The 16670-nt window shown below is 54.3% G+C and overlaps 1 protein-coding gene across 3 annotated transcripts; it reads right to left on the reverse strand.

Moving 5' to 3' along the window:
- Nucleotides 1-868: 868 nt before the first annotated feature.
- Nucleotides 869-12466, reverse strand: LOC149911876 (uncharacterized). Of its 3 annotated transcripts, XM_090133196.1 has the most exons (11): nucleotides 12155-12466; nucleotides 10702-10877; nucleotides 7844-7921; nucleotides 6503-6919; nucleotides 5852-5917; nucleotides 5454-5513; nucleotides 4828-4923; nucleotides 4268-4375; nucleotides 3819-3881; nucleotides 3004-3151; nucleotides 869-2797 (listed from the first exon to the last, which is right to left on the reverse strand). In XM_090133196.1, the coding sequence occupies exons 4-11, from the start codon at nucleotides 6687-6689 to the stop codon at nucleotides 955-957; spliced, it is 2571 nt and encodes an 856-aa protein (XP_089989322.1). In that variant the 5' UTR covers nucleotides 6690-6919; nucleotides 7844-7921; nucleotides 10702-10877; nucleotides 12155-12466; the 3' UTR covers nucleotides 869-954. The 3 variants fall into 3 exon arrangements, with proteins under 3 accessions (XP_089989322.1, XP_089989323.1, XP_089989324.1); XM_090133197.1 differs by lacking the exons at nucleotides 10702-10877; nucleotides 12155-12466 and adding an exon at nucleotides 8564-8761; XM_090133198.1 differs by lacking the exons at nucleotides 7844-7921; nucleotides 10702-10877; nucleotides 12155-12466 and adding an exon at nucleotides 7174-7467.
- Between the last annotated feature and the right edge of the window lie 4204 nt (nucleotides 12467-16670).

The following is a 16670-nucleotide window of genomic DNA, read 5'->3' on the forward strand; positions in this document are numbered from 1 at the left end:
GCCTGCACTGCATCTTTTAGATGCGTCGTTGAGAGGAATTGAACCAGCAAGACTTCAGGGCTGAGCTCTAAGAATGGAACACCCTCAGCTGTTTGAGAGAGACCGGGTTTCTAAGGTCTTAAGACCTGGAGCTAGCAGAGCACACCCCTCTCGTGCCTTTCCCCCGACTGGTTTTTGGCAGACAGCAGACGGACACCCCTACAAGTCTCAGGGTGTTTCCTTCTGACGCTCTTATTATGGAAGTAAGAATACGTTCCTGGCTCCATTTTGCTCCTGTGTCACAAGACAGAGATAGGTAGGTGCTGGAGAGGAGCTGCAGGGTGCTATTGTGGCAGCTGGGCACTGCTGGTAGCACAACGGACTGTGCCTCTGCTAAGGCGACTGCAATCACAGAGCGAGCAGTGAAGCAGGCATACGAGGCTTGCAGCACTGCCTTCCTCCCATCTCTCTCCACTTCCAGATTCTCGGCCCGGCCCACAAAGCGAAATGAAGTAGAGGAGGGAGAAAACGTGCTCATAGTTCTCGCTTGGTTCCTATTGCAGAGTGAATGATTGCCTGCTAGTCAGAGCAGGACGGCGCCTGCTGTCCGGTAAAGCTCACACAGAAGCGCTGGCGCTTTGGCATAAATGAACTGCCACCCTTGTCCCCTGCCCGAGACGGGACGTAGGGCACCCACAGCCTCTGGGCAGCCCAGGCCAGGGCCTCGCTGCCTCTGGGGGAGGGATTTCTCTACACATCTACCTCAATTTCCACTCCTTGAGTGCCTTTCCCACTCGTATTATCGCTGTCAATGCCAAGGGACACACAAGGTCTGGCAGTGGGTCAGGTAATGACATGACAACAGTACGTGGACAGCTGTGGCGTTATTTTCTGTTTATTGGTACTGTGGAGCTGGGTAAACTCTGGTACATGACAGCAGTGGTTCTGTAGATGTTAGATGGTGTCCCAAAGCCACTACTTTCTATTTAATGGTACAGCAGAGCCCGGAAAACTCCGTTTGATGCCAGCAGCGGATGTGTGGATGTCAGATGGTGTCTGCAAACCCACGTGCTGGGGCTGCTCCCACCTCCTGATGGATAGCGGAGAGGAGCAGTAGGGCAGATGCCGTGCTTGGGGCTGCTGGGGGCTGCTGGACCAGGTCTGTTTCTCCCTGGCAGTGGAATTCCAGTTTTCTGAGGAAGCCCCTGAGTTGACATTCCTGGGGAGCCACTCCCACCGCCTGAAAGATGGCTGAGGGGACGGGGAGGATGGTACCCGGGGAGACTGTGGGCTGCTGGACCGCTCACGCTTCCTCCAGGCAGCAGTTGCAGGTCTGCTGGATAACTGCCCCAGGCCAAGACCCTGGGGGTGCTGCTCCCACCTCCTAAAAGATGGTGGGGAGGAGGGGGAGGGCAGCGGGGAGGCCTGGGGGGACCTGGGGCGGCCAGGCCTGTCATGCTGGGGCAGCCACGGCCGTCCTTTAAAAGATGGTGCAGGGAAGGAGGAGGGCAGTGGGGGTGCCTGAGGAGGCAACTCCCGTCCCCTGAAGGATCGTGGAGGGGAACGGGAAGGTGGTGACCGTGCCTGGCAAGGCGGGGGGCTGCTGGGCCGGTGGCGCTTCCCCCAGGCAGCAGCTGTCCTGTCGGACAGTTTCCCCGAGTCTGCACTCTGCGGGGATTTCTGCCATCCTCTGACCGATGGTGGAGGGGAGGGGGAAGGCAGAGGTGGTGCTGGGGGGGGCTGGGGGCTGCTGGGCCTGGTCTGTTTCCCCGTGGCAGCGGTTTTCCAGGTGTCTGATGATGCCCCCGAGCTGCCACCCTGGGGGGGCTGCTCCCACCTCCTAAGGGATGCTGGAGAAGAGGGGGAAGGCAGTCGGGGTGCCTGAGGGGGCCACTCCCGTCCCCTGAAGGATCGTGGAGGGGAACGGGAAGGTGGTGACCGTGCCTGGCGAGGCGGGGGGCTGCTGGGCCGGTGGCGCTTCCCCCAGGCAGCGGCTGTCCTATTGGACAGTTTCCCCGAGTCTGCACTCTGCGGGGATCGCTTCCATTCCCTGACCGATGGTGGAGGGGAGGGCAGAGGTGGTGCCAGGGGGGGCTGGGGGCTGCTGGACCTGGACTGTTTCCCTGTGGCTGTGGTTTTCCAGGTGTCTGATGATGCCCCTGAGCTGCCATCCTGGGGGGGTTGCTCCCACCTCCTAAAGGATGGCGGAGAGGAGGGGGAGGGCAGAGGTGGTGCTGGGGGGGGCTGGGGGCTGCCGGGCCTCTCAGGCTTCCCCGAGGCAGCGGTTGTCTGGGTGCCGGACGATGCCCCCGAGCCGACACACTGAGGGGACCGCTCCCGTTCCCTGAAGGATGGTGGTGGGGGACGGGGGGGCGGCGTCGATGCCCGCTGGGACCGGGGGCTGCTGGGCCTGTCGCTCATCTGCCAGGGAGCAATTGTTTGGGTGCCGGCCGATGACCGCAAGCCTCCGCCCCGGGCGGGTTCCTTCTGCCCCTTGAAGGATGGTGGAGGAGGACGGGGGGGCGGCGTCAATGCCTGCTGGGTCCGGGGGCCGCTGGGCCTGTCGCTCATCCCCCGGGATGCGGAGCCCAGGCCGGTGGGCCGCGGGGGCCGAGGTGGGGGTAGCTGAGCCCGGCGGCTGTCCAGCCTGGCAGGGGCCGCTCTGGTGCTGCCCTGTGGCAGGCAGGCAGGTTGTTCCCGCACAGGTGGTTGGCGATGGCTCTGCCTGTCGGGCCACTCGACGTCAGCAGACTGTTCGTCTGACTGCGAGCTGGAGCTGCTGCTATCGTCCTGCGCTTCATCAGCTGCAGCCAGGCGCCTGCGGAGAGAGGAACGTGCTGAGAGCACAGGAGAGCCCCTGCTCTCCTTCCTCAATGGCAAAGAGCCGCCCTCGGCTCCCAGCCTGTCTCGGGCCCAGCAGGAAGAATGGGCCGAAGCTGCTTTCACTAGAAATGCCTCCTGGCTCACGGCAGCCCTACAGTAAAGAGTTGGGCTGGATGAGGGTGGGGGTGAACAACAACTCACTGCTTTCTCTTCCTGCACCACCAGAAAAGAAGACAGCACAGAATCATCGTTAGCAATAGGGAAACCGGGACAGATGCGGCAAGTTCCAGGTACAACTTCTGTGCATCTTTAACTTGCTCAGCGTTTGCACGTCCTTCACCATCCACACCTGGAGGAATAAAGTGGTCGTTGCTGTGTCTTGTGCCATAGCGGCAATCTCGCAGGAGCTCTGACATTGCCACAACATGCTCTTTTTCATTTTGTTGGCCTCCTGGAACAAGGGAAAATCCCCAGGCTGCAATGCTTTCCCTGATTCCAGGGGAAGCAAAGGGAACTCCCAGAGGCGCTGCACAGCAACGCACTCTGGAGGCTCTTTTGCCTCTCAGCTTTGTTTATACTCTGGCTCTGCCACGGTCCAGACCTTCCTGGGCCACGGGATTGCTCCTACTTCTCCATCGTGCTCTAAGACTTCTTTTGCACTCGCCCACCCTCGCCTCGTGAGGCTGGGCAGTGCTGCTGCAGGCAGGCACACTGTGACCCTTTGGGGCACGTTGTCTGACTAAGCAAATCTCATTAGAGCAGAAGGAGAGCGCGTGGATCTGTTTAACCAAGTGCTGCTATGAGTGACATGGACAAGAACAATTGCTGTGTCGGGCAGGGAGTGCTGCCCTGAGCTCCCCCGTCCCACTCGGAACCCACTCCTCGGGGGCAGAGTCAGGCCCTCTCTGCAGGCACCTGAACCTGCCTCTCCCTTTTTGCCTTTCCCCCGGCATGGGCACAACTTGCACGCTCCTACTTTTCTCCGCCTTACGAACTCCTGCCTGATCGTTGCTTACCTGGATTCTTCAGAAAAAAACCATAGATCCAGTTGTGTTGGGCTTTCCCGGGCTCTGACAGCTCTGTGAAGAACGAGAGAAAGGCCAAGTCTCAGCACGGTGCAGGCAAAGAGGAGGCAGGACGGGAGGCTCCCTCTGTGCCACTGCCCCATCTATGAGTCAGTGCATCCCTCTGGACCTCAGCTTGCAGGAGGGATCCTGCTCCAGGCTGCTGGTGTGCCAGGCGCCTCAAGGGAGGCACACCAAGCTCTGGAATGCAGGGACTGTGGCAGGGAGATACGTTGGAGGGTCCTATTTCCTCTCCTCATCTGCTGAATGTGCTTCCCCTGGCCTTGTTCCCAAAAGGACAAAGTTCCTAAGTCCCTGGGAGCTGGGTGTGATGAGAGGGGAGCAACCTCTAACCACGGCCACGGAGCTCTACGAGCGAGGAGCTTGACGAGGGGCTTTACCTGGAGCGCCAGTCGTGTGCTTGGCCTCTGCTTCCCCTGCAGGGACGTGCAGTGTGCGACGGCTGCCTTGCTGAAATGCATCCCTGTGCACAGGCTCTCTGTCTGTCTCTTTAGAAAGGAGGGAAGAGAGCGGGGCTGTAAGTAACTGCTTCTCACCAGGAAGATGGTATCTTCGGGAGGCACCGGTTCTCTAGGCACAGCAGTCAAGTTTAGGAACGAAGCTTGGGCTTTTTGTGGTGCGCCTCATTCCTAGTCCAAACTGCGTGCCGTTCTGTGAGATAAACTGAAGTGCTGCACACTTTCCAGTTTGCGAGCACAGACAGCAAGACCTGTCCTGCTGGGAGACCAGCAGGTTGCAGGCAGGCTTCTTATTCACGGTGCACCTTGTGCGATTCTGGGAAGTTACAAGATGATGCTACAAGCCAGTTCAGACACAGAGGCGTCACCACCGCAGGGCTCTGATCCATCCTTTCCTGCTGTGCATGCTACACCTTCTCCATGTATCTACCTAGAAACTCAGCTTCCCGCGTCTTTCAGAGAACAGACAGAAAGACACCCACCATGTGCTGCCTTCTCCTTCATCATTTTCTTCAGGACATGAGAGAGCCTCTGCGGATATTTTCCAGTTTTTGATGCCTCTTTCCATTCCTCAGGACCTTAACAGAAAGCATGAAAGTACATTTCAGACAAAGTACTGAACTGAATGGTCTTTTTGGTGAAGTCAATAAAGACAAGAGCCACCCGGGGACACCTGTGGAGCTCCAGCACAGGAGGCAGCCAAGGGTTTTTGCCCGGCCTTCCCTGGAGTCACTTCTGCACCCAAAGGATGAGGAGAACTTTCCATCACGCTGCAATCTACACAGCTGCATTACAGAGTTACGCAAGTTGCAGAGGTGCCGGGTGAGCAGTTGGCTGGCACTCAGCAGCTTTCTGGATACTCTCTCCGCGCCATGTGAAACAATCCTCAGAGACAGCGTGGAAGAACATTTGGGTTTTCTTACCGGATGGATCTCTGATGTACAGAGACAAAGCCAGCAGGACACTGGGAGCACGCAGCACCCAAGAAACAGTGACTACCCAGGCTTCTCGTGGAGTAGAAATCACTGGGCAGTGAAAAGCTGAACCCTTCCTGAACTACCACAACCACATATGAGCAGAGAGCGTGAGATGAAGGCTGGTGACTTACCTCTGGCATCCAGCCCAGGCTCAGGGACAGGACTCCCTTCTGGTAATCCACCAACAGGGCCTGCAGGCACAAATGTGATCAGACACAGGTGAGGAGAGCTTCCACTGTACCTGGGGGCCTGGTTCTTTTTTTCCGCAGTGACCTGCAAGGACTGACGGCAGGTCGGGGAATGACACGGCCCAGAAGGCAAACGGACAGGTTCTCTCCTCCAAAGAGTGGCAAGGGTTGCCTTCCCACAGATATGTGACAACTCTCCAAATAAAGAAATACTCAGGACTGATCTGTGTACAGCCTTCGAGGCACAAAGAGACTTGAAAAACCCCTGGAGTTTCCTGACTACCCAAATAATCTATGACAGCGCTCACTTTTCTGCCTTCAAGGAAGCAGGCACAACTTACCTCTGGGTTCCCCCTGAGGCACAAAAGCAGTCATCACCCAATCATCTGGATACGGAGCACCATCATCTAGATGCAAGAACAGAAGAGGGATGTTCCCATGGCATGTTGTGATCTCCTCCCTCAGTGATGGGGGAGGGCTCAGCTAATGGATGGCAGACTCAGGCCGTGATTGCCAAAGCTACAGGGTGACCTGGAGCCTGGCATCGGCAGCTCTCCGAAGCTCTCCAGGCCACGTGCAACACCCCTCCGGGACCGCGTGGAAGAGCACACCAAGAAAAGACACCTGAAGCCATCTGGGCTCTGGCCGGGGGTCTCTGCTGGGAGCCAGGATTCATCTATGGGGAGCATCGGGAAGCCGGAGCAGAAATGCTCCCGCTTTTCCCAGCACACATCATCTGAGCTCCCCCTAGGTCAGCCCCGGCCGAAGAGCGTGCTCAGCCAGCAGCAGAGCCACGGCCCTGCACGGCTGGAGCCAGCCCTGCAGAACACTGCTTCCACATGCCCTCGCCCGGCTCCTGCGGTGCTGCCCGTCCCCCCCATCCCAACACCCCCACGGAAGGCAGCCCCAGGGCAGCGCGGCACACGGGGACAAGAGCCCGGAGCTCTCGCCCTCGCCGCCACTCGGTTGTGGCCCTGTCTCTGCCCACCCACCTGCTGCTGGCGCTCGCCACGGAGCGGCACAAGTCTCCTGGGAACACGCGGCCGTCAGGAGGAGGAGGAGAGCAAGGCGGGCGGGGGCCGTGGCCCCCCACACTCGTGCCATGCTGCCACCACCACCGCTGCAGCCACAGTGAGTGCTGCTGGGCGGCACAGAATGCCTGGGGCACACGCTGAGCATTGTGAGCTCATGGCACCAGGTGGGGTGTTGTGACCCCACGTCCCCATGATGACATCTGTTCCGCCACCAGGGCCAGCTTCCCCCTGGGCTTGCTGTGTGCGCTGCCGTGCTGGGGGAGGATTCCCAGGCATCTAGAGCAGCAGGAAACCGCTGCTTGTCGCATGGACGGCACGGAAATGGGGAACGCTGGAACGGCTCGGCTGGGAAGGGACATTAAAGACACAGAGATGCTGTCAAAGGAGAAAGAAAATCACTTCAGTGTTGTTTTTACTGCTGCGTGCAAATCAAGAGATTCACTTTTCTCTTGTAATGCCAAAACCGGTTCTTCAGTGACATTTCCCCTTCAACCCTCCCCACCCCACAGCGCTACCTCTCATTTTCTCCTACCTCCCCTCTCCTCCCTTCCTTCGCTTCCCCTCCCCTTCCCTTCCCCCTCTTTTCTCCTTTTCCCCTCCCCTTTCCCCTTGCCTTATGCCAAACTTACCTTTCCTGCTCTTCACTGAACTCTTCTGGATTCTCCTGCCTTTTGCTGCTCCTCTTGCCTTGCTTTCCTTTGCAATGCTCTGCATTGCTCTCTCCATATTTCTTGCCAGCCATTCTTTTCTTAGCTCTTACTCTTCACTTTTTACTTGGCTTTTTTCTTCTATTCTCTTTGCCTTTCTTCTCTTTTCATATATTATTTTCTAGCTCTTCTTTTCTTTCTGCTTTTATTTTTTTCTATTTCATTCTTCTTTTTGCTCTTTTTTTCCATTAATTTCGTTTTTTGCTCCTTTTTCATTTTTTTCTGTTTTCAACTTTTTTTTCTTATTTTTATTATATATTTTTTTCTCTATTTTGTTTCTTTCTTTTTCCTTTTTTTCTTTTTTCCATGTTTTCATCCTTTTTTCTTTTCTTTATTCTTTCTTGTTTATTCTTTTTTTTCCCCTCTTTTTCTCATGTAATCTTTTTTTTCTCTCTTTATTCCTCATTTTTTTCTCTTTTTTCTTTTTCTGTCTTTTTTTGTCTGATTTTGATCATAGGTTTTCCTTTACCCCCCTTTAACCTAGCCCACAGCCCTCATCTCTTGGGGAGACAGCAGGGTGGCCTGGAGCTACCCACAGCTCCTGGGCAGGTCTGCTTCAAGCCCACAACCCAAAGGACCAAACCCCTCTTACCTTTGGGCCCAGCTTCTTCTCCTTCCGTGTTGCTCCCGTGGCAAGCAAGGGCTCAGCTCTTCCCACATTCCTCCATTCCTGCAAGGTTGCAATTTTTCACTCTTTGCCTTGCTTTGCTTTGCTGTGCTATGGTTAGCTTTCCTACTTGTTTTCTCTACATTTACATGCATTGCTTTTTACTTTTTATTCTTCCTTTCCTCTTTCTTTCTATTTTCCTTACAACCCTCCCCGTTTCTTTTTTGTCACTTGTTTGTTTCTTGGTTGGTTTTTCTTTTTTATTCTTTTATCTTATCTTACTTGTTATTTTATTACTTTTTCTTTCAGCCCCCTGAAGTTACTTTATATCCATCTGTTGGCCCCCTTTATCCCCCTTATCGTTTCTGTATCTGGGCCTCCTCTTCTTACGTGGGCCTCCTCTCCCCACATTACCCTATAGCCTCCCCGTAGCCCCATATTCCCCTATACTTTACTATAGCCTACGCAAGCCCCCCTAGAGCTCCCCTACGGACTTCTATAACCTCACATCTCCCTATGTCCCACCTACACCCCTCCACAGACCCCTATCGCGCCTGTTTCTCCATATCACACCCATCGCCCTGCTCCCTCTAGCCCCACATGGAGCAGATTGTCTTGAGGGAGATCATGTGGCATGTGCGGGATGAGCGGGGGATCAGGCCTAGCCAGCATGGGTTCATGAAGGACAGGTCCTGTTTGACCAACCTGATCTCCTTCTATGATCTAGTGGCCCATCTGGTGGATGAGGGAAAGGCTGTTGATGTGGTCTACCTAGACTTCAGCAAAGCCTTTGACACTGCCTCCCACAGTATTCTCCTGCAGAAGCTGCAGCCTGAGGCTTGGATGGCTACACTCTGGGCTGGGTGAGGAGCTGGCTGGAGGGCTGGGCTCAGAGAGTGGTGGTCAATGGAGTTAAAATCCAGCTGGCGACCGGCCACGAGTGGTGTTCCCCAGGGGTTGGTGCTGGGGCCTGTCTTCTTCAAGAACTTTCTTGATGACCTGGATGACGGCATTGAGTGCACCCTCAGTAAGTTTGCAGATGACACCAAATTGGCTGGAAGTGTGGATCTGCCTGGGGGTAGCGAGGCCATACAGAGGGATCTGGACAGGCTGGGGAGCTGGGCTGAAGCCAATGGGATGAGGTTCAACAAGACCAAAGGCCGGGTCCTGCACTTTGGCTACAACAACCCCAGGCGACGCTACAGGCTTGGGGCAGAGTGGCTGGAGGACTGCGTAGAGGAAATGGACCTGGGGGTACTGACTGATGCTCGGCTGAACATGAGCCCACAGTGTGGCCAGGTGGCCAAGAGGGCCAACAGCATACTGGCTTACATCAGAAACAGTGTTGCCAGCAGGAGCAGAGAGGTGATTGTTCCCCTGTACTCAGCACTGGTGAGGCCGCACCTCGAGTACTGTGTCCAGGTTTGGGCCCCTCACTGCAAGAAAGACATTGAGGCCCTGGAACGTGTTCAGAGGAGGGCAACAAAGCTGGTGAGGGGTCTGGAACACAGGCCATTTGAGGAAAGGCTGAAGGAGCTGGGAACGTTCAGCCTGGAGAAGAGGAGGCTCAGGGGAGACCTCATTGCTCTCTATAACTTCCTGAAGGGAGCTTGTAGTGAGCTGGGGGTCGGCCTCTTCTCTCATGTCATTAGTGAATAGGAACAGAGGGAATGGTTTCAAGCTACGGCAGGGGAGATTCAAGTTGGACATTAGGAAGTATTACTTTTCAGAAAGGGTGGTCAGGCACTGGAATGGACTGCCCAGGGAGGTGGTGGAGTCGCCGACCCTGGGGGTGTTCAAGGAAAGACTGGATGTGGTGTTGAGGGACATGGTTTAGTAGGAGCTATTGATAATAGGTGAACGGTTGGGCTGGATGATCTTTTAGGCCTTTTCCAACCTTGGTGAGTCTATGGTTCTATATCCCCTTCTAGCCCACCTATTTGCCCCCTGCAGACATCTGTACAACCACATTCTCGTATATCCTCCCCCAGCCCCACCCGGCCTCTGGAGCCCCTTCCCAAACCCCCCCAGTGCTCCCTATGGCACTGTATCCCCCCATAAGCTCCTCACAGCCCTCTATTGCCCCAAATCCCCCTAGACCCACCCCTAGAGCCCCATATACCCCAATCCCCTAGCACAGCCCACTCTAGCCCCGTGTGCCTCCTTATATCCCAACAGCCTTCCGTAGCCCCCTGCCCCCCCACAGCCCTCCCCAGGGGCAGGACGGAGCTGCACCGGACCAATGAGAGACGGGGGGTGGTGCGAAGGCTAGGGGGTGGATCTGATGGATATGGGATGGGCTATGGATATAGGATGGGATACGGAATGGGACAAAGTCATGGGATATGGATATGGGATGGCTATGGGGTGGATCTGATGGGTATGGGATGGGATGGCTATGAGATGGGGCTCTATTGGTTATGGGGCCAGAGGGGCTATGGGGCCAGGATGCTGCAGTGACCTTTGTCCCCAAAGATCCCCCTCCAATGTGAGATGTGGAGCCCCATAGCTGCTCCTCTGCCCTTTATTATTTACATGGGGGTGTGTGTGGGGCATCCCCCAATCCCCCATTATCAAAAAAATAAATCCTAATTACAAAAGTAAGGGGTGTCACCCCCGCCCCCTGGGAACAATGTGGTCTGTGGGGGTGGACTGTGAGTCACGGTGACACTTGAGTGACAGTGACACCAGAAGACACTGACACTCAGTGACACCCAATGGCATCCGGTGAAGGTAACACCCAACGATGGTGACACCAGCGACGCAGTGTCACACCCACCCATGCCAGACCCCACATGTCCCCGACTGTCCCCAGCCCCCCTCCCTGTACCCCTCCTCGTCACCTCTTCAAAGAGGATGGCACTGCGCTGCACTTGTGCCACCACGGCAGGGGAGACGGCGTGGGACACTCATGGACAGCCAGGGTGACAGCATCCAGGAGCTGGAGGACGCTGATGGGTCTCTCGAGGTACGTTGGTACAGCTCCAGGTTCCATGGTTACAGTGACAATAAAATTGACCTAGTATTTATTTTAATACAGACATTTTTGGGGGCGATCCCAAGGGGACAAAGCAGAGCGAGAACATGTCACTATGTGAGGTTGTCCTCAGAATCCCCACTGGAGACCTCTAGAGTAGTCCAGGAACCTCTGGGGATCCCCTGGACACCCCCAAGACCCCTCCAGGACATCCCCAGACCCTTCTGAATGACTCCAAGGACCTCCTGGACCCACTTGGGGACCAACTGGATGCCCCAAACCCCTCTAGGACATTTTCACATTTTTCTGCATGACTCCAGGGGTGAATAGGGGAGGTGGTGGGAGGAAACAAGGGGTTAATGAGGCTTCCATGCTGTGGAAAAGAGGTTGGAGGAGACTTTAGGGGGACAGTGGGGGAAGGGGGGGAACAGGGTCTCAATGTTGAATGAGAGTCTGGGGGGGGAACTCAGTGGGTTGTGTTGGGGAAAGAGGTGAACACAGTCTCTACAAGGCAGAAAGGACATCTGGGGGCAGACGGAGGAGGGGGAGAGGAAAGCCAGGGGTTGTGGGGGACTTCTATGGGGCAGAAAAGGTGTCCAGTTATGGGGGGATTGGAAGTCAAAATGGGGGAACTGACTCCAGGGGTCACATGGAGGAGCACATGGGGGAGGGGGGGTACAAGGGACTCTAGGGGTCAAAAAAGGGGTGAGGAGGTGGAGGGAGAAGGGGGGACAAGGACCCTGGGGGTCAAATAGAGGGGAATGGGGCATGGTAGGAGACTCTAGGGATCAGAATGGGGGAAATTGAGTGGGGGAACTTGGGAGGAGGAGAGGGGATTCTGGGGGTCAGATAGAGGGGACTGGGAAAAGCGGGGGGGGACCTTACGGGACAGAATGGGAGACATGTGGGCAGGGGGGGACACTAGGGATCAGAACGGGGCACTGGGAAGGGATGAGGGGCCGGGGGGGGAGGCGACAGACTGGGGGACCCTGGGAGTCAGAATGGGGGAGGCACAGAGGGGAGGGGTGGAAAAGGACTACAGTGATCAGAATGGAGGAAATGGAGGGGGGGAACAGGGAGAGGGCGTATACCCGGGAGTGACACAGAGGAACTGGGGGGTGTGGGCGATCAGCGGCAGCGGGAGAAGCGGGGAGGGCAGCGAAAGACACGGGGCGGGGGAGGCGGCGAGACGCAGGGCAGCCGCCCCCGCCGAGCGGAAGCCCCGAGCACCGCAGAGACCCCGCGGGGCCGAGTCAGAGCCGCACGCGGCCCCCAACCCCCTTAACTCAGCCCCCGCCGCGGTGCTCCCCAACACCCACCTGGAGGAGCCGAGGCGGCGTCGGAGCGGTGCGGGACACGGCACGACTTCCGCACGGCCGACTCCCCGGGTCGCAGCGTGATGACGTCTCTCGGCGGGGACGGCGCGTGCGCGCTCAGGCGCTGTCGCCATGGGGACGCCGTCACGCATGCGCCGTCGTCGCGGGGACGGCTGCGCGCGCCGCATGGGGGGGGTGCGCGGTGTTGCCATGGCAACGCAGCCCGCACGCACGGCCTGAAGCGCGAGTGAAACTCCAGGGGCAGCAGGGGGCGAAGAGGACGGGAGGAGGGGGAACGGAGAGCCCTCAGGGATCTACTCCGGAGGTGGGGGAGGGGTCAGGGGCAGAGCTCCGGGGAGGGCGGTGCTGAGTGGGGCTGAGAGGAGACCCCGGCGGCTCCGAGCTCGGGGCCAACGGCCTCTCCCGCGCGCTGCATCTCAGCCAATCGGAGCCGGTGGCGCTGCCGCTGGCCAATGCGAGCCCGGGGGCGGGACGGCGCTGCACCGGACCAATGAGAGGCCGGGGGCGGGAGTAACTGCACCGGACCAATGAGAGCAAAGCACACCGGGTTCCGCCTGGCCTGCTCCGAGCCCCAGGCCTACCAGGCGCACCGCGGAACGTAGGCTGCTCCGCAAAGCGGGGCTGGACATCCGCACACAAGAAGGTCATCGGACCAAATTCAGAGCTGGCACCAAGCTTTTCCCAGAAGCTCTCTGCCGTCAGCTCAGCCATCGTGTTTCATTCTCTCCTCACCTCAATTGTTGGCCACACCTGCCGGCAGGCATTACCTCCGACCTTGTCACTGCTCAGGGCTTCAACAGCACCAAGTTTCCTTCTGGTGACGTGCGGAAAATCAAACCCTATGGCCTGTAAGGATATAGAGGAGGTATGTTTTATTGGCAGTTGTGCAATAGCCCTGGTGCAAGGGGGATAATTCCTCCAAGCTTGCACACCATCTGGAAAAATCGTGCTGCACATATAGGACGAACTAATACATAATCAGTAGTTTCCCGGAATTCAGATGCATATTCATTATACCCCAAAAGCATGCAGGCCCTCTCCTGTTGCGCGTGCGTAGTGGGTCGTGGGTTGAAGAATTTGTTGTCTTTTTCAGGAAGGCTTCTGACTACTCATTGTTTGGCCACCTGGGCTTTCTGTGGGAAAACTCGATATCCATTAAGTCCCCCCAAATTAAGCAAGCTTACTGTCCAAGTTATGCATGTTTCTTTTGTTTTTGTAGCTATTAAAAGACCATCTACATATTGCAATAGAACTCCTTTTTCTGTGGGTCACTCCTACTGTTCCAAATCTGTGGCTGGCTGATTCCCAAAGATTGTTGGGCTGTTCTTGAACCCTTGGGGAAGCACTGTCCATGTAAGTTGTGTTCTCCTTCCTGATTTGGGATTTTCCCATTCAAATGCAAATAGCAATTGACTTTAAGGCCTCAAAGGTAGACAGAAAAATGCATCCTTTAGATCCATTACTCTTATTCAGAGTTCCTCCTAGTTCCCCAGCTATATCTTTCCAATGTGCTAATGTACATCCCAAAGGAGATTTCCTCAGTATTTCTTTTCCCTGCACTCCCCCCATCTTACTCTAATCACACTTAAACCACGGCTGTTTCTACAATATCGGCAAACCAAACCCCCCTTCTGGCAAGGTTTTCCCTTTCCCAATCCACTTAGGTATTTTACAACTACCAAGATAATAACAACAGTTAACAAGACAATCATCAACAGATAAAAAGATAAAGACAAATTTTCACTTCATCCATCCCCGGCTGTTTCCCTCGCGAGAGAACGGAAGCGCGGGTCAGGACTCCACTCTCGCCCTGTAGCTTTGCTATGTCTCACTCCCACCAGATTCACTCAGGACATACAAGACCTGTCTTAACCAAGTTCAAAATTCCTTAGAAGATATTTGGTGGTACTAGTACAATAGTACAATAGTTCAAATACACGGTACCGAATATAACAATAGAAGGTAAAAGAGCATGCAAACCCAAATCTCCTGCTATCACAGCAAGGAGAGCCCAGGCAACCTTTTGACAGAATACCCCCTATATCCTGTCACCAACCAACCCAGCCTAAGGGGGAGCAAAAAGCTCTCTTCCTCGTGTATGACTTACAGGTCCCCTTTCCCAATCACATACCTAGTCCGCTGATGGTCCTTGTCTCCTCCCACAGTGATTGGATGATGAAAGGGAGTCCTTCTGAGAAATCTCGGGATGCACCAAAGGCATCCCCTTTCTCAGCCGGTCCTGCAGCCAAACAGCGGGTCCCATCTGGGTTGCCAAATTGATGTGTGGAAAATCAAACCCTATGGCCTATAAGGATATAGAGAAGGTATGTTTTATTGGCAGTTGTGCAAAAGCCCTGGTGCAAGGGGGATAATTCCTCCAAGCTTGCACACCATCTGGAAAAATCGTGCTGCAAATATAGGACGAACTAATACATAATCAGTAGTTTCCCGGAATTCAGATGCATATTCATTATACCCCAAAAGCATGCAGGCCCTCCCCTGTTGCGCGTGCATAGTGGGTCGTGGGTTGAAGAATTTGTTGTCTTTTTCAGGAAGGCTTCTGACCTTCCTCGCCATAAACTCCCAACAGAGAAGGAGGGGCATCCCCCAAATTAGTTTCGTCTTGCTCTGTGGACATCTAATCACCTTACTGCCAGATGTCTCTGGGTTGTTCTCAAACCTTATCAGCATGGCCTCCATCCCCCTCACTATCTCAGATCCAGTGTCTGCTGTTCCCCCTTCTCTAACGAGCTCTACATTCCTGCTTCTATAAATTATCTCTAACTATCCTCCTCTATCCCCCCCTATTTTCAGTTACTGTGAAACCTTCTTTCTGCCTTTTACTTTTTCTTATGGGGCCCCTTTTCTACCTTTCACTGGGGTCCTCATTCACCTTGCTGTGTTAACACTCAAATGTTCTTCTTTCCTCCTCCAAATAAAATGTTTCTCAGACTAGAGGAATAGAAGTCTGAATTTGGGACACCCACAGTCTGCAAAATAGTCTGCCACATGGAAACAGCATTCGAGGTCTGTGCCAAGGGGTGCAGCTGCAAGCCACAAGAGAAATACCACCTTGCGGCCTCTCCTCTAGAGGTTCTTCCTTCAGGTCCGGTCGGTTGGAATACACTGCTTCGATGGTTTCTAGACAGTCATGTGTCACAGGTTCTCCTGAGGTCCCACTGAGGAATGATGCTAGGTTGATAATATTGGTTACTACTATCTCTACATCGTCTTGTTCCACCAGAATGACTTGATATTTAAGGAACCTTTGTGGTGAAAGCCAGTGTTCCCCTTTCACCTCCAGCACCGCTGAAACTGTATGTGATATGAATACCATAATTTTCTGGCCCAGAGTAAATTTATGCGCTTCCTGGATATTTAATATAGTGCAGCCACTGCTCTCAGGCAGGAAGGCCATCCTTTGCTTACTTTGTCCAACTGTTTGGAGAAATATGCTACTGCCCTACGATAGGGTCCCAGGTTTTGGGCTAGAACCCCTAAAGCTATTCCGTTTCTCATATGAAAATAAGCAGAAAGGTTTCGTTGTATCTGGCAACCCCAAAGTGGGAGCCTGCATAAGTTCATGTTTTAGCTGTTTAAAGGCTCTGCTGGTTTCCCCATCCCATGTGAGGATGTTGGGGTTAGTTTTTAAGAGTGTGAAGAGCGGTTTTACTGGTAGCCCGTAGTTATGAATCCAAAGCCGACACCAGCCTGTCATTCCCAGGAATGTGCATAATTCTGCAGCTATTCGTGGCTCAGGAGTCTGACAGATAACTTCTTTTCTTGCTGTCCCAAGTATCCTTTGTCTGGCGGTGATTTCATAGCCTAAATAGACTACTCATTGTTTGGCCACCTGGGCTTTCTGTGGGAAAACTCGATATCCATTAAGTCCCCCCAAATTAAGCAAGCTTACTGTCCAAGTTATGCATGTTTCTTTTGTTTTTGTAGCTATTAAAAGACCATCTACATATTGCAATAGAACTCCTTTTTCTGTGGGTCACTCCTACTGTTCCAAATCTGTGGCTGGCTGATTCCCAAAGATTGTTGGGCTGTTCTTGAACCCTTGGGGAAGCACTGTCCATGTAAGTTGTGTTCTCCTTCCTGATTTGGGATTTTCCCATTCAAATGCAAATAGCAATTGACTTTAAGGCCTCAAAGGTAGACAGAAAAATGCATCCTTTAGATCCATTACTCTTATTCAGAGTTCCTCCTAGTTCCCCAGCTATATCTTTCCAATGTGCTAATGTACATCCCAAAGGAGATTTCCTCAGTATTTCTTTTCCCTGCACTCCCCCCATCTTACTCTAATCACACTTAAACCACGGCTGTTTCTACAATATCGGCAAACCAAACCCCCCTTCTGGCAAGGTTTTCCCTTTCCCAATCCACTTAGGTATTTTACAACTACCAAGATAATAACAACAGTTAACAAGACAATCATCAACAGATAAAAAGATAAAGACAAATTTTCACTTCATCCATCCCCGGCTGTTTCCCT

Source organism: Phasianus colchicus, unplaced genomic scaffold (genome assembly GCF_987193195.1).
Source record: "Phasianus colchicus unplaced genomic scaffold, bPhaCol1.hap1.1 HAP1_SCAFFOLD_54, whole genome shotgun sequence".
NCBI lineage: Eukaryota > Metazoa > Chordata > Aves > Galliformes > Phasianidae > Phasianus > Phasianus colchicus.

Coding starts and splice junctions, on each gene's coding strand:
- LOC149911876 (XM_090133196.1), bottom strand. CDS start 6,689: ATGCTCAGCGTGTGCCCCAGGCATTCTGTGCCGCCCAGCAGCACTCAC. Junction 5,514..5,851: donor GCCTCAGGGGGAACCCAGAG/GTAAGTTGTGCC, acceptor TTGTGCCTGCAG/GCCCTGTTGGTGGATTACCA. Junction 2,798..3,003: donor TGGTGCAGGAAGAGAAAGCA/GTGAGTTGTTGT, acceptor CTCTCTCCGCAG/GCGCCTGGCTGCAGCTGATG.